General features: G+C 47.7%; 1 protein-coding gene across 7 annotated transcripts; it reads right to left on the minus strand.

Annotated features, from left to right (window-relative positions):
• Positions 1–62: 62 nt before the first annotated feature.
• On the minus strand, positions 63–22,686 carry AFAP1L2 (actin filament associated protein 1 like 2). 7 transcript variants are annotated; one of them, XM_031554517.1, is made up of 20 exons: positions 22,535–22,686; positions 21,933–22,010; positions 18,548–18,639; positions 15,925–16,038; positions 14,886–14,976; positions 12,122–12,205; positions 10,282–10,487; positions 9,570–9,749; positions 8,946–9,035; positions 8,195–8,279; positions 7,777–7,881; positions 7,026–7,237; positions 5,212–5,357; positions 4,768–4,879; positions 3,965–4,201; positions 3,697–3,874; positions 3,385–3,552; positions 2,729–2,910; positions 2,458–2,586; positions 63–1,766 (listed from the first exon to the last, which is right to left on the minus strand). In XM_031554517.1, exons 2-20 carry the CDS (start codon positions 21,985–21,987, stop codon positions 1,740–1,742), a joined length of 2,493 nt encoding a protein of 830 aa, XP_031410377.1. In that variant the 5' UTR covers positions 21,988–22,010; positions 22,535–22,686; the 3' UTR covers positions 63–1,739. The 7 variants fall into 7 exon arrangements, with proteins under 7 accessions (XP_031410377.1, XP_031410383.1, XP_031410380.1 ...); XM_031554523.1 differs by having other exon boundaries at positions 22,529–22,680; XM_031554520.1 differs by lacking the exon at positions 15,925–16,038.
• Between the last annotated feature and the right edge of the window lie 1,310 nt (positions 22,687–23,996).

Raw genomic sequence — 23,996 nt, forward strand, 5'->3', positions numbered from 1 at the left:
AAAGATACTAGAAAGCGGATCAGGGACAAGCCTCGCTAAAATAGAATACACTGGTAACATAATATATTCAACATTTTATTATAAAACCCTCTAAAGCGCCACTTTATAGGTCACAGTTAGAATAAAGGAAATGCTTTGAGTTAAGAAAACAATGGGGACGCAGAGACATTACTTAAGAATTCTTGTCTGGGAGATGTGTTTAGCAGAGCCAACAGGGCTGAAAGCACAGCTGCTTTCATCCATGTTAGCTGGGTGCAGCTGTGAAAGAACTGGACAAGCTCTGGCAGACAGTAGGGTGGAAGGGGAGAGTTTGGTGCTGTGTGTGTGCTTAGGGTGGGAACAGGAGCTCCTGACAGCTTAGGATGGAGCAAAACAAAAGCTTCGTGGTGTCCATGACCTCCCTGTGCTTTGGAGAGGAAACTCCAAGTGGATGGATTTCTCTGTGCCCCTCTCTCTGAATTATAATGTCTCTGTTTTAGTAGTTCCAGGCACGCAATCTCTCTCATTGAACAGCTTGGCCACAGAGCAGAGGGATGAACTTTGCAAGGACACAGCATCCAAAGACTATGTTAAGTTTTAATGATCTAGAAATAAAGGCGATAGCACCAGGACAGCTAGGAGCCGTCCAGAGACAGGGAGGAGAGCAGGTCCAGCACCCACCTGAACCCATGCAAACGGGCTCTTTCCCACAGGGGTGTTCAGCAATGTACAGCTGCTGCTATGGGTTGTGCTGCAGCCCCACAGGGACCAGACAGCATCAGCAGTGTGGTGCTGAGTGCCAGGGCAGGAGCACAGAGATACCTTTATCTCCTCTCAGAAAGGGCATCATATCCAGCATCCTCATTCAGCAGGGTAAGCAGGCCTGGGACTTTGGTACGTCATTAACAAGCCTTCAACTATGATTATTCTTTTTCAGAACAAACTCCTCAGGTGAAGGAGATCAAGATCCTCAAGAACTTTTAGTGACTCTGCTTGGGAGATCATTTTTACCCAGAGCCCTTGGGTTCCACCAGTCCATAACACAGCATGAGAAGGTGAGCAAGCATCCTCCTTCACATTCTGGCAAATCAACCCTATCACAGGCTGGTAGCATTAAGCCTGTGCACGATGCAATTGGTCACTGAAAATCCTTGCTGCACGACTATGTACAGTTAGTCTCCCTTAATACTGAGAGGATCCTTCCTGCTGGACAGGTGCCTGTGTGCTTCTCATCTGTGTCTTGTTGATCAGTCAGACCTGGGCATCCGGATGATCTGCAGCTGAGGGACAGCCAGCAGCAAGGCAGGTGAGACTTTAGCTGGCTGCAATTTGCCATGACAGATTGAAAACCATGGGGGTATGAAGACTACAGAGGACTGGCCTGAACTCACTACTGTCACTAATATAGAAACCTTAATAACTCGTCAATAAACCTTCAGAGTAGAAATACACAAAACACCCCTATGTACAGTAACATTCTTGTTTACAGTAACTGGGTTAGGAATCTGATGCAAGGATTGCCACCAGTTGTTATTGTTTTAGCTACATGATGGGACTTGTCTGGAAAGAGCAAGATTGTTTGGGGTAAGTGGTAGCAGCAGCTGCTGACTCCACTGCTGCATCCAAGCAGGTGGCGTGAGGCGGAGGAGGCGCTTGGTGTGGCTTGTGTTGCACACCCAGCATCCACCTACTGGTGTTCGAATCCCCTTTTCTATGCATGGGCAGTTCCAGTCTTTAGTCCATCTCTGAAAAATGTACTTCTAACTCGCGCCCTTTTTCTCCCATTCCTGCCAAAGAACAAAGGTGAATTAGTCAAAATGGTAAACCAGGCAAGCTGTGGTAGCTCTAATAAGCTCAGGAGCAGCCTGTACATCTGTTACCTAAGTGGTTTTGGCTACCTGGCAGGTCAGAGAGTTCTACTTTCATTACAGATTTCTCATTCCAGACAGCAGAGGCACTGCTGCACGTGAGCAGGATGGAGATAGTGTGCAACATTTAAAGGAGAGGCAAAGAAAAGCTCAGCCAGTGTTAGAAAGATAGAACTCCATATGGAGCAGTGGAGGAGAAACTGAAGCTGCTCCTGTCTGTGTTGGGCTGCTGTTTCCAGCCACTGGAGGTGTAGTCTGAAACCCCATGAGATGTCAGCTATACTGCTTGGGGCAGGAGCAGACTGTCACATTGCCCCCTAATTAAACCTCAAACGTATATCAGCACAGTGAGAGTAAACCACTCGTTTACTCCAGTTGCTGCCAACACAAGCAGTGTGGCTCAGCTCCAGTTACAGTGATTAATTTAAATCACAGTCAGAACAAACTTGGGTGAAAAGACAAGAGGAAAACCAGGCTGCTGTGAGGCGTGGGTCAGCATGCTTCCCAAATACCCAACCTGACCACAGCCATCCCTGCTGGGCTGCCTTGCTGCCAGGACAGGGAGCAGTGATTACCCCCCTCCCTCCCTCCCCGCTCACTGGCATGTTACCTTAGCTTTCTGTAGGACTGTCCCCTTCCCTGTCACCATGACAGATAAAGGCCTGTTTTTCAGAGCCGTTGCTGAGTTGACTGGTGAGCTCTCTGCGCTAGTTGCTGGACTGGCAGGTTTTGTTTGAGTCTGCAACAAAAATAATGGAAATCACAATGACTTCCTTCATTCTAGGGAGAGAGATTGTAGCCTTTTTCAGCACTATCTTGTAGAAAAGCTCCACAGCCACAACCCAGTTGTTTTCCAGTGAAATACTGACTTTGAAACCTACCCGGGGAGCTGTATTCTCCAAGTGTGTGGTGTCCACAGTGGTGCCCAGCGTCACAGGACCAGACTCTGCCTTCTTCAGGTTCTCCTTCACCTCTACCAGGCTCAGCTCCAGGTCTACCCTTCGGCTTTCTTTCCTCTTGCACTCTTCATCTATCTCCTTCAGCCTCTGCTCCAGGTTCTTGTCTGCAAAAGCAGGTAAGATGCTGATGGCTGCAGGAAATCGGGGGACTTGGGGGGTGAGTGAGGGAGCAGAGATCAACTACAGGAGTTTGTGTTACTGCTGTACTTATATATTACTTATATTACTTTGCCCCAAGATGGACCATAGCAGAGCCAGCTCCTGTTCCAGTGTGATGTGGTCTAGCCCAAAGTGCCAAGTCTATCCTGGCAGTCACAGAACCCAAGGCAAATCATGCCATCATGGCAGGACCTGCTTGTCCCTCCCATGCCACGAGATGGAAACCGGGGCTCAGGGTCCATTCTTTTCCAGTACTTCAGCACTGATTCCTCTGGCAGCAGGTCTCATGTCAGTGTGCCTATGGTCCTGAAGTTGGTGATGGAGGTGCAAAGACCCTTCTGGTCCAGGTTTGTCACCTCTTTCACCTCCATAGTCCCCACCTTGACTTGTTTCTGCACATTGCCTCTTGCCTGGCTTACCTGTGCATCCTGCAAGCATCTCCTTCAACTCCCGCCTCTCTTTGCGCAGCTGGGTGAGCTGAGCCCGGATTTCATCCTTCTCCTTCTCCAGCTTCTCCTTTTCCTCCGTAAACCGCTTCACCTCTGCCTCTGTCCTGTTCTTGCCCAGCTTGGTTTCCACTGCTGCCACTGAAAATGCAAGCCCCCAAGACCGTCTCAGAAAAAGCAAAAAAGGAATACAGGTGCATACAGTCAAAAATGAATGAGACTTGTTTAAGCTTTAGGAGGCTCAGCAGGCTGGTTATATACTGCAGGGCAGAGCTTCCCACTCACCAGGCAGTGGCATCTTGGGTCGGTGTGCGGGCATCAGCTGTGGGCTGCCCACTGGTACAGAGCCTGCTGGTGGCTCAGGGGAGGTCTGCAGGAAGGTGACGTTCTGCTGCTGCGTCTGGATTTTCACAGTGGGCACCTGTGGTGGTGGCTCTTCAGGTTCCGGCTTTTCTGGGTGTTTCTGAGGCAGAGGATAGGGGAAAGGAGGTGGGATGATGTGGTGGGGAACCAGATCTCTGCTGAATCCTGGCCCCAAACCACACTGAAATACCTGCTCTGAGGTCTCCTCCTTTTTGCAGGGCTCGGCATCCTTATCCACTGGGGCTGTCTCAGCTGTGCTGTCTGCTGCAGCCTTATTACCAGCCCTCTCTAGAGCTGGTGAGCTCAGGGATGAAGGCTGACATGGTTTCTTGCCAGCACAGTGCAGGAATGACTTCACTGGGGTGAGATCCAGGTACACCCTATCTTGGTCCCCCTCCAGCTTGCTCTCACTCTTGGGTACTTCCTCCTGCAAAAGGTGAATGTTCCCATGAAAAGAGACCAGCTGCTGCAGCCAGAAGCACAGGCCAAAACTAACTGAAGAGCAGAGCATGTCAGGCAATCTGAAATGTTTTCCATAAACTCTTCTGTGATTGAATAGAGAGTCACAACCCCATTTTCTAAGTCATTCCTTAAGGGATATTTAAAGTGTACAGAAAGTCATCTTCGCTCTCCTTCATTAAGTCTTTCCAGCGGTTGCAGCAGCCTCATACGGGCATCTCACAGTATTTTATAGATCTAGGATCAGAGCCCTTCTCTCCAGCAGAGCCTGCCCTGTCTTTATGGGATGGCTCTCATGCAGTGGGAGGAGTTTTGGTAAAACAGAATCCAAAGAACCCATGGCCACCAAATCATCCGCGCTGTTAGCAGACAGAAACTGTGGGCTTTCACTGCAAGTAACTGCAGATCTAAATGCACTCTGCTGGAAACCTCCCACATTTCTCAGCAGCTCCTCACCACTGTCCACTTCTCTGGATTTCCCCAAGGGCTGGGTCTCCCATTCCCCAAGTGCTGTTCCCAGCTGGGGCTCCTTACCACTGGCACATCTGGCAGATCCACGTCATCATAGAGCTCTTCCTGTTGTACCCTCCCCTTGGGCAGGTTGTCGATGTAGGCATTGGGCTCGGAGTATTTCCTCTGCATTAGGCTGTGAACAGGCAGCAGGACATTCTATCAGGAGGGGTAGGTCTTGCTGCAGCCTCACACTGTGCTGAATTCTGGGACATCCGTGCTTAAGGCTTTGCACACCCAGCCCCACCAACCTGGGCGCACACCCCTTTCCCCATGGCAGCCGTGCACAGGTTGAATGCATCATGTGGGGACAAGTGCTGTCCTGTCTTGCACTGGCTTTCAAAGAGAGCAGTCAAGTTGCACGCAGGGCTGAAGCACCCAAGCCCTGCTGCCAGCATGTAGAGACCCCTGTCCAGCTTGATTCCCACTCCCCCAGCTGCAAGAAGCCCTGTGGCACCCCATACATACAAAAAGGAGTTCTTTGCAGCGCTCACGATGCAGGAGACTCTGTCGGCATCCACATAATCATAGGTAAATTCCTCTGGGTCTGTTTTTGAGCCTGACTCGGACAAGAGGAGCCCCAGCCAGTGGCCCATCTCCTCCGAGGACTTCGCCTGTGAGGTGACCAGACAGACGTTATGAGTAGCTACTGCAGCATCCCTGGGCTCTCAGGGCTACTGCCAAGCTAGCCTTGTTAGGAGACTGCACTGACAGCCCTCCGGCCTTGCAAGGAGGAAGATGAACAGCAGGGTATTTATTATATTAAACCTGAGACTACATTAAAAAAAAAAATAAAAAAGTACTTCTCTGTGTAGGGACTCATTTGCAAACTTGGGACATAGATATCTAAATGCAGTTCCTCTGTCCCCTAGAACGCGTAGTCAGTCTGCATTTTTCTTGCTATGGTGAGCAACTCAGCTGCATACGAAAATGAAAACGTCTCTAGGACTAAAGACACTTTCATGGAAAAAGTGCATTTTCTGTTCTAGACCAGCAGAGTGCAGTAACACGATTTCCAAACACCAGACCCAAGCACAGCAAAGCCTGTGCATTCCTTATACCAGTGCCCCAAAGCCTCCCCTGGGTGTTAGCAAAGAAGAGAAGGGGAGAGATTAAAGTATGGTCAGGGAAGAACTTCAAAGAGAGCCCCCTGGCTACAGCACAGTCAGTACCAAATTCCCAGTGCAGTGAACAGCCTGACATTTTGCAAAATTAAACGTTAAATACTGTGCCTGGAAGTCAGATTTAGCAAATAGCCACATGTACTTTCCAGTAGTGGATGACTTCCACCTGAAGCAAGACGCAGACATCTTTTGCTTTGATTTGAAGCATTGGAGCAGCAAGTACAAAGCAAAATTCAGGGTAAGTGAATCCCAAACTGGAAAGTATATTTTAAGCTTCCAACCTGTTTTATTTAGCATAGAATGCAGTGCCAGAGAAGCCAGCCAGCAGTCTGTACACTGAGTCTGACATCCCAACAAAATACAGTTTCTTCCATTCACAAAACATAGATTTTTTCAGTACCTCTTCACATCTGTAATTAGGCAAAAATTTTTGGACGCAGACATACTCTGAACCAGAGGCTAAACAAAAACACCTAAAAACGTCATGGCAGGCACTCAAAGTCAGTTGTTTAGCTATAAATATTCCACCAACTGGAAAAATACAGGAAATGGCTCACATTGTCCACCTCCTACTATAATCACGCTGTTGTCGTCAGAGAGAACTAAGATTAGAGATAAGCAGTGCTGGATTCAGGCAAAGGAAAGTAACAGATGGAGATGAATTCACTTTCAAGAGCTGATCTGTGGTCAGTTTACTTGGAACGCACTCGTAACCCATGGATGAGAACTCTTGTTTTCAGAAGAATAAGTTTTCTATTCCTCTTAATCACAGAATTAAATCTCTGAAGTGACACCTCTCTCATCAAGCATTAACTGAGACGTGTCCCATATAACTTAATCATCCCGGCTTAGCCTGTAGCCAGCAGAGAGAGATGGGCACCTCCAGAGGACCCTTCATCCCATCCTAAGATGAGTGCCTAAGATGAAGGCTGACTGGTCCTCTGGAGATGCCAGCATCAGAGGCAGCCTGGATTGCCTGCCAGGACACCTTCTAGGTGACTGTGGGCTGGGGAACCAAAGTTGGATACTTCAGGCTCAGTTTTGCTGGACTGAAGGTTCCTCTAAAGAGCCTTGAAAGCATTTAGCCTGCAGGCAGAGGTTTTAGGCCTGCGATGACACCCAAGCTAAAACAGAACACATACGGAGAAGTACACCTACCTCCAGAATGACCCGTTCTTCCCCATTGTGCAAGATGCGGAAGGAATAGAGATGATCAGGGCTTGGCTCTGGGATAACTTCACAACCTGCCAAACTTAGGGGCTGCTGAGCCAGTTTGCTTCGGTTCTTGTCCTGGTAGAAATGGAGGTGACCATCCTTTATCTGACACCAACGGGATTTCCACTGGCTGTTCACTAGCACATTCAGGTAACCTGCAAGCAAGCACAGGTTACCTAGTTGTATTTTGCATCCTACAGACAGGTTTTGAGAGTACTGCAAAATGCCACAGGCAATGATGAAGAGCAAAAAACAAAGGTGAGTGGTCCTGAACCATGCAAGACAGATTGAAAGGGTGAAAAACTGTTCAAAATGGGACACTTGACATTCAAGTTAGGTTTGGAGCAGTGAGCTGGCTACACATGGTTGGACAAAACTAGTCCCAGATGATGAATTCTAGTTGGCCTACACAATCTCCTCCCACCTGAATCCCATGTCCTGGTTGATGTCTAGGCAGAGCAGCACAAGATGCTGTGTGCATGTCTGGTATTATTTGCCCTTCCTGAATCACCCTGTGAGCCCTTGCCTGCCCTCGTAAGCAACACAGTCACCTCAACATGTAAAAGGCACCATGAAGTGCATGGAATTACTGGCATAGACCAAGTTGGTAGTGGCCCTTTTGCCTCCTGGGGCAACTTGATGCATAGTGTATCCAGGTGCTCACCCCACAGTGCACACCACTCACATCACTTACTTGAAGTCTCCAGAGATCTCTCCGGGCTATCCAGAGAGCTGGATTTCTTCCTCCCGAGGTTCATGAGGTTGCTTAGTTTTAGGCCAGTTGTGCCCTTCTTCTTAACTACCAAAAAGGAAACAAAACATGCATGGCTTTTCAAACTCACAGACATGCAGCCCACTGTCCCAGCTGGGTGTCCTGCCCCAAAGCTCCCCGTACTACAGCCATGCAACACAGCACTGTGGCACACACCCACAGAAACTCTGAGCTGCTATTTCATTATACAAGAAAAAGCAATGAAATCAAGTTCACAGACAGTTTTCACCGCACATCGGGTCAGTATGGAGTGGCAGCAGCAGGTAGCAGTAGCTGCAGAAGCCTGCTGCACATAGGGTTAGTGGCATGCTTTCCCTGCATTCCCAGGGGCAGTTTTTACCATCCTTTGTCTCGACTGCCTCAGGGTGCCCATCTGTGCTGCTGCCGCTCTCTGAGGCTGCAGAATACCTCTCGGAGAGGTCCACCTGCCAACAAGCACAGGACATCAGCTCTGCAGATGCACACAGCCTGTCTCTCCAGCAAGCACTCACCCCAGGTGATTTATTTTCTGGCAAAAAAAATTATTTTCTGGGAGGGAATGCTCAGGTAGGAAACCAACAGCTTAGGATTCGATGCCAGTAAACCAGACATGTCACAGATTTGATATCACACATTTCTAAGTCCCTATAAGAGGACACGGGCAGAGGAAATGGCCAGATGCCCAAAGAAGCCCATTCTGGCTGTCCAACATGAAGGTTTCTTTCTCCTTCCACTGTTTTGGAACAAGCTGTTACCAGGGCAGCACCACCTTAACATGGACAAAAGATGGTCTCTAGCCCTGTCATTCAGAGGTTTACATCCCTTCCAAAACTCCTGCTAAGCACAACTGCCCCTTGGGATACAACAGTAGCTGTTCCCCTGTATAGAAGGGAGCCCAGTGTTGAAACAGTTCTGGGGGTAATTTGCAGCAAGAAGTTTAAGATTTCGAAGGAAAGTAAGATTGTTCCAATAATGCTCCTTTTTAGGCAGAAGGTTGATTATATCAGTCTCTGCTCAAACAAAATTAACATACTTTGAGCTGTTACTTAAAGGGATAGGGTGGGAACGTCATCCCTGCAGCTATTTATCCTATCTGTAGAGACCAAATGTACCTTTGGGTAATTGAGACGCTGTGAGTCTGGGATGTACTGGTTGCCTTCACTGCCTCCTTCACATTGCAGACCACTGGTCTCCTGGATTACCTGCACAGAAGAAAGAAAACATGTCTGGTAAGTAGAGCTGCAGTAACCCAGAGGTGAAAACGAGGTGCTGTATTTATATATGGGCTTTTAGTGAGGAAGGAGTTGGAGCATGCAAGGACAGGACGGAGATAAGATACGGTCTTGTTGGGATTCAGCAAGAGGAATGTCCCTTGGAGATATACAACCCCACACAGGACCATGAGGCGCATTGTCCTCCCACATTTCCCCTCATTTTTATCTTCCTTCTGCATCACCAGGGAATCAAGGAAATAACCCTACAGGACCCTTCCAAAAAGCTCTCTCTAGTTACTTATTACTCCCTCACAACGCTCACACTGCCTCCGGCACAGGGAGAAGAAGGGGCTGAGCCACCTCCCCATGCGTGGAGGCAGCAGGATGGAAGTGAACAGCTTATCTCCTTGCACATAAGGCTGCTGATGAGCTGGTACAACTGACACTGCAGCCTAAAGGAAATGCAGTTCAGGCACCTGCCTTCCCTGGCAGGCCTAGGCAAACCCCAGAGGTGTCACTGACCCTGAGCCACTGCTCCGCCTGATCTTTACTCTGCAGCCCCAGCACGATGACATCAGCATTCATGGGGATGATCTTCAGCTTGTGCTCTTTCTTCCTCACTTGCTTTTCCTTGTGAATGACAGTGCAGCCCAGCAAATTCACGTCCAGCTGAGGGCTGTGGTCTTTGGAGCTCTTATAGCACTGGGAAAGGAAGATGGAAGTCAGGTAAAAGACAAGGAGAGCCTTCCCTTCTACTTGCTGGCAGGAACTGACTACTGGAAGGGGGTCAACGCAACCTTATGCATGAAGTGCACCAAAGGTTTAGGTCCCATAAAGATGAGACATATTCTAGCCATGCAGTCTTCACAGAGGTCACTTCTACATGTACATGCATACACATTCCTATGTATACATATAAATAGTTTCAAATACTTCTTAAAAGTTGGCCAAGTATGAGGTTAGCCAGTGGCTTTAGTATCCCCTCTGCTTAATCGCTTGAGAAAGTTTTCCCAAACAGAACTCTAAGTATTTTGGGAGTCTGGGATTCCGACGCCCCTTAGATCCCCTCTGCAACCCCATGCTCACGTCACTTCTGAAAATGAAATAGCATCCCTACATACATTTTTGAAGTGTTAGTTCTAGAGGTGCTTTCTCAGCATTGGCCTAAGGCATCACTCCCCTCCCCAGCTCAAAAATAAAGGTTGTTTTAGGCAGATAGTGAGGATTTACCCACCAGCAACCTGGTGTCCTTGATGACACACAGCTGTTTTGCCCACTGGCCCAGCCACTTCTTTCTCCACAGGAATGCACAGATACGGGCGTCCTTCATCAGCTCAATGGTGGCTTCTGTGGATGGCCACTGATGGGTTGCTGACTTGCCTTTGCTGCTCTCTTCTTCATCATAAGACTCATATGAGCTGCTAACAGCTTCACCATCTTCTATAACAAAAGCAAAGCTTTATCACTAATACATCTCTAAGACAACCCTGGGCCTATTGCTTGCCTCAGCCCCACTCAGACATGCAAAAGCTTCAAGCATAGGAACGTGTTTTTTGAGGATAACCTACAGGAGAAGAATCAAAAGGAAAACAACCCTTATAGATTTGTTTTTTATTGTTGTTTTTTTTTCTAGATCGATACCAATCTTGGTGTTTTGAGCCTGATAGTCTCAGTCAGCAAACACTCAAAAGACACGTCTCAGTTGGCCACAAGTTTGGGAATGTTCCCTTATTTGCTTTCTGATGCTTGCTGCTTTTTTTCCTACCAAGATGCTTTCTCTACTTTCCACCGCAAGCCAAATACAATTTTAAGGCAACAGCAAGCTACAATCATCCCTTGTCCTCTGAATGTCAGAAGTAAAAATGGTATTTGCAAAGCCATGCAACAAGCAAGGATCTATTGTATTTGAGATGTCATTCCACTTTCCCTCGCTGGGCTAACAAACCTCCACTCAGCATTGAGGGGACAGCAAGGGGCTTTGAAGTAACACACTGCTGCAGCAGCAAGAATGAGTCATAAGTGGCAGCTGTAAACAATAGCAATCACATTTTTCCATGTTCATTCTCAAACTGATTGCTCCTTTATCGGGATGAGCTGAGATTTTCAATGCTCAGCACTAATGGTAGGTTATAGCAGCTGATAGGAGCAGCTGGTCATTGGCACCAGATTCATCAGAAACAGCAAAAATGGTCCCATTGGCTGCAAGGGAATTTGCAGTGCTTTGCTGGTGTTTACAGTGCAGCTTTCATTCACAGGACGGGATGCCTATCACTGCTACCTAAGCTCATTCAGCAAGACAGTAAGATTCGGGCACTGTCTGTGTAGTTTTGCAGTCTTACCCTATCAAACAGCACTAAGAAAAGTATTTGAAAAAATGTTTCCCTTATCAGAATTTAATGACACTCATCAAATCTTAATATCTATAGGAGGTAATATTGTCAGATCAGTGGGGAAAAAAAAAGAAAAAAAAAGAGGAAAAGAGATAAAAAGCATTAAGCTCTTCAATGAAGGACATTGCTTTGGTTTATTTTTAAAATAGAAGGAACTAAGAGATGTAACAAAGCCGCAGTCCTATCCAGACCTATCCTGCAGCATCCCTTAAATGATCAGCAGAAAGCTGCACCACTTAAACTTATTAAAAAAACAATACTGCCTTTCAAAGCCTGAATACAGCATGCTGCTGGCTCAGTATCTCCATACCTGCAGCGTATCAGTTCATCTTTTAGGGGAAAGTATTAACCTCCAATGCCTTATCCATATTTAGACCATGTCCACAGGAACTTGGGTTAGTAACGCAGATGGAGCAGAAGTTCACTGCCCCTGGGAAGCCTCACTAAGGATTCTTCCCTGTGTGGCAGAGATGTAGGGATCTCCAGCCAACCCACATGTCAGAGATTCTGGAGCCAACAGCGCTGCCCGGTGTGTAACCAGCATGGGTAAGTGAGGGGCCAAGTGATTGCCCTCCATGCATGTCCTGGGCAGTGCCAGGGGGGAGCACATGGTCTTCTTTGCTAAAAATTAGTGTTTTTTTTTTTTTAAAGGAAAAGCACTTCAGGTTTGAATGCATGCCATACCCATTGTTATCGTGGCATAAATAACGCCCTCAGTAACCTGCAACCCTGGCCTGGGTCCAGCCGCAGCAAGCCTACCAAAAAGACCTGCACAGTCAGAAGCAAAGAGAAAGGGAAACAAAGAGAAAAAGCCACAGATAAGCAAATGCAAAGAACAAGGGCGTCAGGCTGGCTCGGCCCCGCTCCCCCCTGCTACACAGTGCTGCCCCATCCCCACACCTGCACAGGTTGCCAGGTGTGGCCTTTGCAGAGGTACAATAGGTCCGGGGTGCATCAGCTTCCCTCCCGGAACAAGGGGGTTCTCCTTAAAAAATGGTCACCATCATCAGAATTAAAATCTGCCAGTGCAGCTGAGCTGCTTCAGTTGGAATCGCGGCTGCTCCCTTGGCAGTCTTGTCGCCACTTGCATTTTCACTCCGTTTCTTATCACAGCCTTCAATTATGCAAATAGAGCAAAGGAAGAGAACGATAACGGCTGAACACATCTCAGCCCAGGAGGGAACGGAGCGGCAGCGTTTGCAGAAGCTGTACCATGAAAGGCAGAGGTTCCCAGCGGAGAGGTGGGGCTGCTGATGAAAGAGGGACCCCAACACCCAGAGGGGTCTCTGCCTGCTTCGTTTTAATTCAGTCACCCGTGGTTTGTTATGCTGCAGTCCCACCTCTGGGGCTGCACAAATCCTCTATCTCCTGAGCCCATCTGCAGGCTCGCTTTGATGTCCTTTCTTGGCTGCACAGTCGCTCCTTTTACTAGCAGCCCTATTCTTGTTTAATTTTGTTGGGAGGGATGCGGGTGTCCTGCAGGATCAGATCACCTGAGAGCCCCTGCTCTGCCCTCCCCACCCCAAGCTCCCCACCCCAAGCTCACAAGACAGCAGCAAAGCAGGGCCAAGGCTACAGTTTTGGAACTCCAACATGAGGCAAATCGAACACCAGCTGCATGGTAATGTTCTAAAAACCACTGGTGGTGCAGCACTCAGATCCTTGCGGCAGCCCATGGGGAACAGCTAAACCAAGGAGACTGAGCACCAGCACCCACACACTGCTCTTCCTGCTGCTTTCCTTCCTATGACTGCCCAGGTGTGGCTTTTTCAGAACATCCTCATTTGAAATAGGCACTGTAGTAGTCTGAGGACACTGCCTCCAATGCTCCTGTTAGCACAGCTGTCAGAACCCACCACAACGTAATCAACCTAATTCTGGCAGTGCTCCCACCCCCAGGGGCTTGGATTTTTCTCTCTATCACACTTGCAAGGCTCTGATCTCCTTGATCCTCAGCCCTCTAAACTGGTGCTGCTGGGAGTATTTGCATCCTCGAGAAGCAGCTTACCAAGTGAAAGCAGAAGATGAAACTGGGCATATGTTTATCACTCCTACCAGCCTTTCAATGCAACATGAGCTCATGGAGCTGCCTGGATAACAAAACCTGGGCTCCCAGCATACAGACCCATCACTGCGCTCCAGCTAATCTGGTGCACACCTTTACCTGCCATAGCTCTTAGTGCACTATCCTCCTTCCCAACGTGCAGCAGCGAAAAAATTACTCAGATATCTTCCAATGGAAACCCCACCTCCCCACCAAACAGCGTGCTTCACCAGGCCAGGATGAGCCTGGGCCTTTCCTCAGCCAAGCTGGGAATCATCTTCCTCTTCCCCACCACAGTGTAGTGCAGCCAAAATGGGATAGCTCCTGACAATCAAAATCTCTTTGCATTCCCCCTTTCTGCTCAGCACTGAAGCTCCTAAGCCTTGGTGAGAACAGGGTCCCTCCTGAGCTACCGTACTTCACCGCTGGGAGCTTCAGAGCTGGTGTAGCGCACAGGGGCTGGAGAGGACTGTGCTTCTCTCTGCTCAGGCTCAGCAGCCAAAAGCTCAGAGCCAAATCCCAATTTATCCTCAGCTCTCATTTGTCTCTTCCATCTTGGATCTGCCTTACACCACATATGTGATCAAACCCTTCTCTGCTACAGTCACAGCTGCTGAGCAGAGTTGTCTTTTCCTGCTGTGTGGTATCATCTCTCTCGTTCAGATTTAAACAGATTATAAAGCAATAACAAGATTAGCTCTGCTATCAAATTCGAGGGTGGTAATCTCTCAATAAGGGTAGTCTCACAAAGGAGGAGGCACAAATACAGCATAAAGTGAGAATCTGGGAGCTCTGCCTGCAGGCAGCAGCTTCCCAGGGGGGTGACAGCCATTAGTGGCACTGCTGAGAACATGGGCATGAACAAATATGCACCAGGTGAAGCCATGCTGTCCTTTCACATGATGTGTGTCTTCTAAAACAGGTTTACAGATGGTTAAACTACCAAAAGAGACACAGCTGAATAAATACTCAGTGGTAAAACCTGTTTCAGCATCTAGCAGATCAACAGCCATTGACTGTGAGCCCCAAAGGGACAACTGGAGCAGCAGGACAGAGATGCAAGCCATTGGAGCTTAATCCCTTCTGAATGGAAACCAGCATTTGTCTGCAGCCTATCTTTCAGAAAGCCATCCAAAGAGAATCCATAATAACTTCGAGCATTTCAGTGATGTTGTATTAACCCAGACACACTGCACACCACTATTTGAGTATCTGCAGGAAACTTAAAAACTTGGAGTAATTCATCAGACTTCCCTTGCCATAGCATTAGATCTATCTTACGTGTGACCAGCATCAGAAAACACCGTCTGTCACACACAAGCTGTAAGAGTTGTACGTTCCTTAGCCTACTCATTCTCATAAACCTCATGTCCCGCATCTCACACGTGACCCCCCAAGATGTACCATTCATAGAGACATCGTATGGCTCAGCCTCTTCGTAATATCCCTCTGGGGACTCGATCTTGGGAACCGAAGGCTGCTTTGTTTCGGGAATCTGGAGAATAAATACATAACAGAAGCGTGATTTAAGGTACATAAAAACAGATGCTTGAGAACAATGGGTTGCCCTTTTTGTAGGACTAAAATACGTTCTAGAGTTGTTATGTAAACAAGCTGAGGTGACAGGGAAGAAAAAATATGGGACTGCTGTGGGTTCCCAGTGTGCAGTTAAAGCAGAACGGAGTTCTTTGAAATTACCACATAACTGAGTTAAATATTACTTCCTTTAATTTTGCTGAAAGCTTTGGGAGGATCAGCTCGAACGTTTCCCCACGAGCAGCAATCCCAGCCTGTTGGCCTTACTGCGAGCCGGCACTCCTGCCTGCTGTATGGCCCCTGTCAGCCTCTTCATAATGGCACAGCTCCCTGCACACCCTAACAGGGAACCAGAGGGGCAGCAAAGGGACAACCCTGGCTTTGCCCTGAAAAGCACAGCCTAAGAAGTTGTTGGTCATTTCTCGAAGTCTGGTGGATTGCAAACCAACAGCTCCTTGAGGAAATAGCAGGAATCCTTAATTGTGCTCTGAGCAAAAAATGAAGGAAATGGATAAACAACACTGATGGAAAATAAGCCTTTGAAGGGAGTTCAAGTGCTGGAAAATCCCTGTGGTGCTTGCCAAGCCCCTCCCTAAACACAAGCAGGGGCTGGCAGGAAAAACAGCCTTGATCCTTTAGTAATACCAACACATGAGAAAAAAGGAGGAAGCTAAGGAGCACATTTTTACTTTTCAAGTAATTCACATGACTGTTGAATGTGAGACAGCAGAGCTGGAGATAACAGGCAGATGAGCCCACAGCTTACTCTCTCCCCGTAGCACGTGGCATCCTACCTCTCCCATCACAACCTCCCAGCAGTGCTCCCCTGTTCCCCAGCAGCTTCCCCTCTCCTTGCCCAGGTCAAACCACCCTCAGTCATCTGACAGCAGGATGCTCTGGCTCTCACCACTTCAACTGGCTCCTGATTGGGACCTGTGCAAATCCTGGATAGGATGTTCAGTGCATGCAGGGCTAAAACCCCACTCCTCTCAGCAGGACAGGCAGAAGAGCAGGTCTGTTCCTGCAGATACAACAACACTGAAGGTCACAGACCATGCATGTTCCTTCATGCTGGACCTTACGATCGCTTGGGGTGGCCTGGAGAATTCTATGGCCCAGCTGGGCACCAGCATCACAGCATGGTCTAAGGCAGGATTGTTCCCTTGCACCATCAAATGTAGATTTAAAGCTGTTCATCCTGCCTTGGGTATTTCCACCAGAGGGTACTGCCTAGAATAGAAAGCTTTAAATGAAAGGTCTTCTGGCCAGCAGCTGCTCACAGTAGGGGATGCTTAGGTAGTCAGGTAGCCTGGCCACGCTGTGCAAAACCACTACTCCCATGAGGGTGAGCTGCACGTGGTCTTAGACAAAAACTCCTGTCGTGGGGCAGCCAGATGCTGTGAGCAGACTCTGAGCTTGCTTTCAGAGCCATGTAGGACACGCTGTCAGAAAACACTTGCCCCAAGCACTTAGGAACTTGTCCTAACGTGTTAAATTAAAGAAATGAAAACAAATCCAACCACTCCAAAGCTTTACTTAATCCCTTCCCTGGCTGAGAATGTGTCTGCAAGTGCCATATGCAGTGGCCTTGTGTGTGTAGCCAGCTCACATTGTGTTTTGTCATAAACAAATGGCCTACAAGAAGAAAGGCTGTGGATTTTCTGACACCATCCCATGAGTGTCAGGGAAGGGGTGGGGGAAAGGGGCTGCTCTGTTTTGTTTCCTACAGACAATGGAAACCAAGAGGGACTAGGTGGGACTGCGCCTCAGCTGCCACAGAAGTTATTTTTTTTTCCATTTTTCTTTTCCTAAAGGCATGGAGTTGTTTTAAGTCAAAGAGCTGCTGTGTTATCTAAGCCAATTTGGCCCTCACAAAACTGTTGCATTGTGGCACAATGGAGCATGCAAATAAATCCATCTTGAGAGTCCACATCTGTACTGTGTCACTTTCCCAGAAGATGGCTGCAGGAAGCAGCAGAACAAAGGAGAGCTGCCAAGGCCACCAGAGGATGGAAGGGCACTGACATCTGAGCCACAGCCTGTGGGACTTACTGCCTAAAGGCTGCTCTGGGACAAAACCGATTCAGTAGGAGACTGCTGGGCCATTCTTTCTTGGTCAGCTCACTAACTGTTGTCAGTGAGCACTGGACACAGCCCTCTGTGCAGAGCTTTATCACCATATTTCTCCTATGCCCCAAGAGGTAAGTCTGAAGCCTCAGCACGGGATGCTTCATCACCACGAAACATAAAACCCCAAACATAAAATAAATACATCCAGACATCCTCTCCTAACCTCACTCAGGTGGTCACTGCTCACACCCACACCAGGAGCACCAGGCACAGACAATTGGTTTTGCCACAGTAGCAATTTCCACCTTCTAATTGAGATCACATTAGGGATTTCCCCAGCAACACTCCTTGAAATATTTAAGTACCTTTGTGTGCTCAGATATCTTTGCAGCCAACAGCTCCTCAGATGCTCCCAGTGAGGAGGTACTCGATTGCTTTTTGCAAGTGAGGTTATCTCCATTGGCAAGCAGTGAGAGAAGGCAGTTCTGGCACAGGCTGTTAGCCTGGGAGCAAAGAATAACCTACTCAGCTATCACTGAGGACTGTTTTTCCTGATTTCCTCATTTAACTTTCCAATTGCACTATCAGAAAGATACAACAGATGCTTTAGAGCCATCCTGTTACACCTAATGCACAGCCAGATTTTCAGGGCAGAAGCCAGAAAACAAAAGCAGATCAGGTGCGGGCATCCTAAGAGCTGACCGTGGGATAAGAGTGTCTAAGAGCTGAGCTGTTTGAGGAAAGTGCTTTGAGTGCTGGATTCCTTAAGTCTCCCTACCAAAGAGGTCTCTGTGGTATGTAACTAACTGTTCTGCTGAAGCACGCAGCTTGTCCTGGGGATGGAGCAGGTTCTCTGTGGTCCTCCCCCACACTGCCCTTGCTCACACCCTCTGCCCTCCTTTCCTTTCACATCCTGAAATCCCAACTGCTGTGATTCCCACGTCAGACCAGCTACAGAGCAGCAACATCCCCCATGTGCATCCCTCAAGGACAGCTGGGTTGGCTTTTTGGCACGAGGAAAAAATCCCACTGAAATCTGACCATGCTGAACTATACCCTCACTAGATTTATGGGTGTCCCTATGGAATAATCTAAAGGAACACTGTTTGCAGTTTTTTTATGCAAGCCCTTAGTAAGCTGGAGCACAGCGCCTTGGTCTTGCGTCTCTGAGCATTGAAAGCAGTAGGAAAATGTGCTCTGTAAGGCAGTGCAGCCCCACATTGCCTTCTCCAGCCACCTTCCTCCCAAGCCTGGGGCAGAAAACCCAAATACTGGGGAGCGCTTAGTTGAATTAACAAAGCTCATCAGGCCTGTTTGTCTGATGAGCAAACTGCTGGCAGAGGTCTGTCCACTTAGCCGTGCTGCACACTGTGTAATAAAAGTGATCACAAAGTGTTCAGAAGTTGATGTCCCCAGGTTAAGGGCTAGGCTGTGAAAAGCAAAGGCTCTGTAACACCTACCTTTGGAGGGGGCAGCTCTGGAAGGCTTTTCTGGGGAGGGGATGAATGCAGTCCCAAGTCTCCATTGGTCAAGGAGTTTTTCCCATCCAGAGCTGCAAGCCAGAAACACAATTATATCAATGACATGTGGCATTTCCCAGCAAAACACTGGCTAACAGGAGGTGTGGGAACAGAAAGGTACTATTTAGATAGGAAGCAGAGGGATAATTAGAGGCAGCACTGAAGTATCTGTGTCACTTCAGGCTATGTCCAGGAATGTGGCATGAGGAGACAGAGCAAAAGAACCTGATTCTGAGTTTTGGGGGTCATATTTTTCCTTCTGGAAGGAGAACTGTGAAGCCCAAACCTACTGGGTTGGGCTGGGCTGCACAGTGCTTCAAAGCCAGCAAGGAACAGTAATTTAATTGCTATTGAATCTACCAGCTAAGGAAGAGATGCTCTTGAAGCAGCAGAGGCCAAACATGTGAAAGGACATATGGCAACAGAACTGCTCCAACTGATCAGCTTCAGCCTCCAGAAAGTCAAATTTTCCAAGCAGCTGAATGCAGAGTGATTCAGTAGGCAGAGGGTACGTCAAAGGCTCAAACAGCTTGTGTGCAGTCCTTCTCCTCAGCACAGAGCTCCTGGGTGGCCTCAGGCAAGTCCCCAAATCCCACGACCTCCAAGACAGCAAATTCAGTGATGTTCAGGAACAAGTGGGAGACAGGCATTGAACAGCCAAACTAATTAAGAATGTTATTCTGCTTTATTCTGAGCAGTGTAGAAGTCCCCTTTTACACAGTGTCTCTCTGCAAATACTTTGGGAGAAACGAGGCTGAGATAATTCACATCTTGCAGGTTCAGTTGATTAAGCAAGGGAATTAAGTCCAAAATCTGCACTGAGTTGATGCTCTGGGACCCTTAGTCACCTGCTAAGGCTCCAGCCATGCTCCTTGGGCACACACAGGAACCACCAAGGCATGGTGCAGTGCCCAGCAGCAGTTAGCACTGTACTCAAAAGATGCTGGCATCAACCTTGCTGCATATTTCTGGGCTTTAAAAATAGAAGATGGAAACCACATTACTTTCTCCCACTCTGGGGCTCAGAAGCCACAACAACAGCTCTGCCCCAGGCTGTAGCGAGCTCCCAGCTGGGTGGTGCAAGAGACGAAAGCACATCTCTCAAGGCAGATTGCTCCCTCTGGCACAGGGTTCTTGCTCATCAGCACCAGTTAAATGCACAGAGACTCACAGACTGACAGACATCAATGCACAACACAGGAAGGATTGCTGGATGTCTCATAAGGTTTCAAAGGAGAGATGCACCTAGCAAAATCCCCATGATTACGCTGCTAGAGTCATACCAACAGGCTACTGTTGGAGGTCAGTCTTTATGCAAGTGGACCAAGGAGTTGCTGAGGCCATTGCTGCTTTTGGAAACACCAGAAACAAGACTGGGATTTCCTAAAGCCTCAGTGCACATCTCCCTGGAAGAGACTTATCTCCACATTCAGATATCCACACAGTACACCTTATGGGTGCTTCTCTAGCAGAGAAATGGACAGCCAGTCTGCACCTTCCTGCGCCAGGCAGAACCTCCCAAGCTCAGCTCTGAAGAAGAGCAGTCACTGCAACAGTGCTAGCTACTACCTGACCTTTGCAAGTGATGCCCATTTGTTCTCAGCTCTCCGGCAAACCTAGAAATCATCTCATTGAACCTCATTGTGCCACAAAAATGCAGTTCCCCTCCATTAGGGGCTGAAGTGTTATCACTTTGGGAAGCATTTCATGCTGTGTTGCCACAGCACACCCAAGCCCAGCTATGGTGGTTTGAGAAACCTGCAGGGCGTGAGAGGTCCCACTGACCTCAGCCACAGAAATGTGTTCACCACATCCCACCAAAGGATGTGGATAAATGAGATAAAGGGAGCACTAGGGGATCCGTATCACATCTCCCAGCCCCAGTGGGCACAGTCCTCTCCACCTGCTAACCCCAATCCTGCAGGTCCCACCGCTGCCCAGACACGCACAGACCTTTCCATGCAGTGACTGACACAGGCTCAGGGCTGTATACCATGATGCAGCTATGGCCAAGATTCCATGCGTATCTCACTGACTTCAGCATTTCCAAATAACCCAGAAGTTTTACTTGGAATAGGGAGGTTGCTGAAAACAGAGAAAGAGAGAAGCGCCAGATCCCACAGGGAGGGACTGAGTGGGTCGACTCAGCCTGAATGGGGAGAAGTCTGAAATAAAAGAAGCAACTCTAAAAATAAGTTGTCTGAAATACATCTCTGAGTTTCAGCATGGTCAATCAGCATAAGCCGTGCTTTATCCACCCAAATGACAACTTAGATAAAGAGGTGCATCTGTTGTGACTCAGCCACTGAGAGCTACTGGGTGGCTGTGCAGTTCTGTTACAGAGCATTACAGCATGACCCAGAGGAGCCTGCCTGTAGCTCATGCTGGGGCTGCCTGCGTAATGCGGGAGGACATCCTATCCTCAGGGGTATTTGAAGTTAACTTAAATTCAGCAGCAGGTAGTTTAAAAATGAACCAACCAACCAACCAAAAAAGCCAACACAAAATGACAAAACCAAACCGAACAACCCTGAAAACAGAAACAGTGCAACCCTGACTAGTGTAGTATCAGCTCATCAACAGCTGGCTGCACTAATGCATCCGCTTCTTGTTTTGGACTGGAAACTTTGGGGTTGGGTCTGCTTCTGACTGCATGTGCATTAAGGAGATGCGTGTCAGCAATAACTTGCTCTGTGCAGTTATCAAATACAGCATTTGTGATGAACTTCAAAGAGTGTAAGTACTTTTAAAGAATTATGTTCTTTGCCACATTATAAATTCAAAACTTGGGAAATCTAAATTGGAAATGAAGCTTGGTTGTAGGTTTGATTTCTCAGCTTGTACACTGCAGATCTCTCAGCCCCCAGGGGACAATGTTGCTCTTCTCACACAGATGGTGCAGGTTGTGTCTGGAGGGGGTCACCTTGCAGGGCTGTGACAGCTCAGACCCTAGTGCAAAACAACACCAACGGGACAGGCTTTCAGGGTCTCGAAAGGTGAAGTGACTTCTTCCATGGTCAAAGGAATCATGACAGCTTCCTTAAATATTTCAGGCACTGGAGCTGCAAGCCTTAGAAGGCAACATTTTTTATCCCAAAATAATACTCTCCAAAGTGCTACTTCCAGGAATAACCGCTTAGTGCTGGCAAGGACCACGATGTCCAAAGGAATGCAATGAAAATGGCAGCCCTTCCACACTGTCAGCTGCTTCAGTTCCCAGAGCCTCCAGAGAGGCCTCCACCAGCCTCATAAACCAAAGCTCTGGCCCCACACGCACCTCCATCATCTTGAGGAACAAGGCAAGCACTGACCTCCAATTCCTTACCTTTGTCTTGCTTCTCCTGGTCACCCTGCTGTCTGTTGACAGTCACTTTGTTCATGTAAATATATTCTTCATCACCTCCTGCATGCAAACAAAGGCAAAAGTGAAGCCTTCATATACCCTGTGTGGAAAAAACTTAGCGCTGGGAAAGCAAAGACAGATGTAAGAAGTGTCTCTGCTAAGTGCACACTGTGGAGAGCATGTTGGTTGAGACAATGTACAGAAAAAATCCCAAGCAATAATAAAAAGCAGAAAAATTAAATGCTGTGCAGTCAGGAAATTCCATAAGTTAAAATTTCTACTTAAGCACCAACTTAGCCAAACAGCACATCCTGTGTATCTTACAAAGTGGATTAAATAAACTTAAGGTTTAATAAGAAAAACAGAAAGGATCAGGAATCTTGGGAATCCTCTGCTTGTAAAGCTGGACGCATAACTATAGTAATTTTACATAAACAATTAGAGGTCACTGCAAAAATAATCACCATTTCATTTTCTCCTTTTAAATTTCATGTCTACCATCCCTGCCAACCTCCAACAAAATGCTGCATCGAGACCCCACAGCCGTTCCCACGAGAGCCCACTGCCCCACGCCCTGCCTGTACCGCTGGACTTGGTGTACACCCTCAGCAGGTCAGAGAGGAAGCTCTTCTTCACGAGAGCAGTGCTGCTCAGGTTCTCCTTGTCCAGTATCCTCAGAAAGTCTTCAAGTTCTGTGAGCAGCTGCTCGAGAGCTATGAAAGCAACAGAGACAATGGTTGGCAAAGCAGCTCGGTGGCATTTCAATAGATGACATACATTGATTTGGTATTTTCCATTTTTCTGCTATTTTTTTTTTTCTGCCCAGGAATAACTTACATTTATTTTTCCAGCTTGAACCCTCCCCTCTGGTAGCAAAAAGAAATTCATTTAGCCTGTTCACAGGCTGCTAAAATCCCAGGTAAACACCTTCTCTTCTTCCTATAGTACTTTTGCTCAAGGGAAGAAAAATTTAGAGGGATTTTGAGCATTAGGGCTGAGACAACACAAAAGCAGCCATCAAGATCTTCACACGTGAACCTTCAAACACCTATCAGAAGCCACCTGGATTGTTATCTTTCAATGACCCTGCTTTTTGGTTCCACTTTCCAAGTCCTTATTTCCCTGAAATGACTTGATAGCATCCACATGCCATGTTTTCCTTCTGAGGAGGTGCTGCTCAGCTCTGCTGCTGACCAATGGGGCTGACAGGGCTCACGCTGAACAGCAGGCGTTTAATCACTTGCTTTTGTTTGCTCTGAAATTTTTCATGGGCTAATTAGCAGCTGTGTCAGGACCACTTTCCACAAAGGAAATAACAGGGTGTTATGTGAGAGAGGAAGCACAGCACAGGAACAAGGGTGAGTGGGAAAAGCAGGCAAAACCCAACTGGTCAGAAGCTTCCCCCAGTACCTCCCTGATGCTAAGGACACTGGGGAAGAAGAAGGGGAGCCACTGCCAGGCTGGGACCCCTTAGCACACCGCCAAAGAACAAGTGGCTGTGACATCTGGGTGACTTAACTGGGGCAATATGCCTTTGCCTTGACTTACAGCATTTCCATACTGCTGGCTGCCATGTGAGTCACAGTACACAACTGTGAGCCATAGAAGTGCCCATGTTTCAGCTCTACAGGGCAAAGCATCTGAAGCATACTGGGTTTAAGTGAACTGAATGATCTTTAGAGGTCCCATCCAACTTGGGAAATTTAATGATTTTATGATCAAGTGCTACCACCTCAGTGTCAGAAGGAACATTGGTGCAGGAGAGCCATCACCTTCTCACTTGCCCATCTTTAGCTGCTGACCACTCCTCAGGTGACAGCTTGTTAGAAGACAGAAAAAAGTAAGTTACTGTAAGCTGTAAAGCTTTCTGTTGCTATTAATTCAAAATCATGCTGCTGCTCTCACACTGTATTAATCTTCACCAGGTGACTCTTAGACTAATGAGTCCAGATCAATCAGTAGTGGCTCCAGAGGAAATGTCTAACTGTTATCTCTTCACCCTTCATTTTATATGCTCTACACCCAATTCATTCTTTCTGGTCTGAT

This window comes from Meleagris gallopavo, chromosome 8 (genome assembly GCF_000146605.3).
Source record: "Meleagris gallopavo isolate NT-WF06-2002-E0010 breed Aviagen turkey brand Nicholas breeding stock chromosome 8, Turkey_5.1, whole genome shotgun sequence".
NCBI lineage: Eukaryota > Metazoa > Chordata > Aves > Galliformes > Phasianidae > Meleagris > Meleagris gallopavo.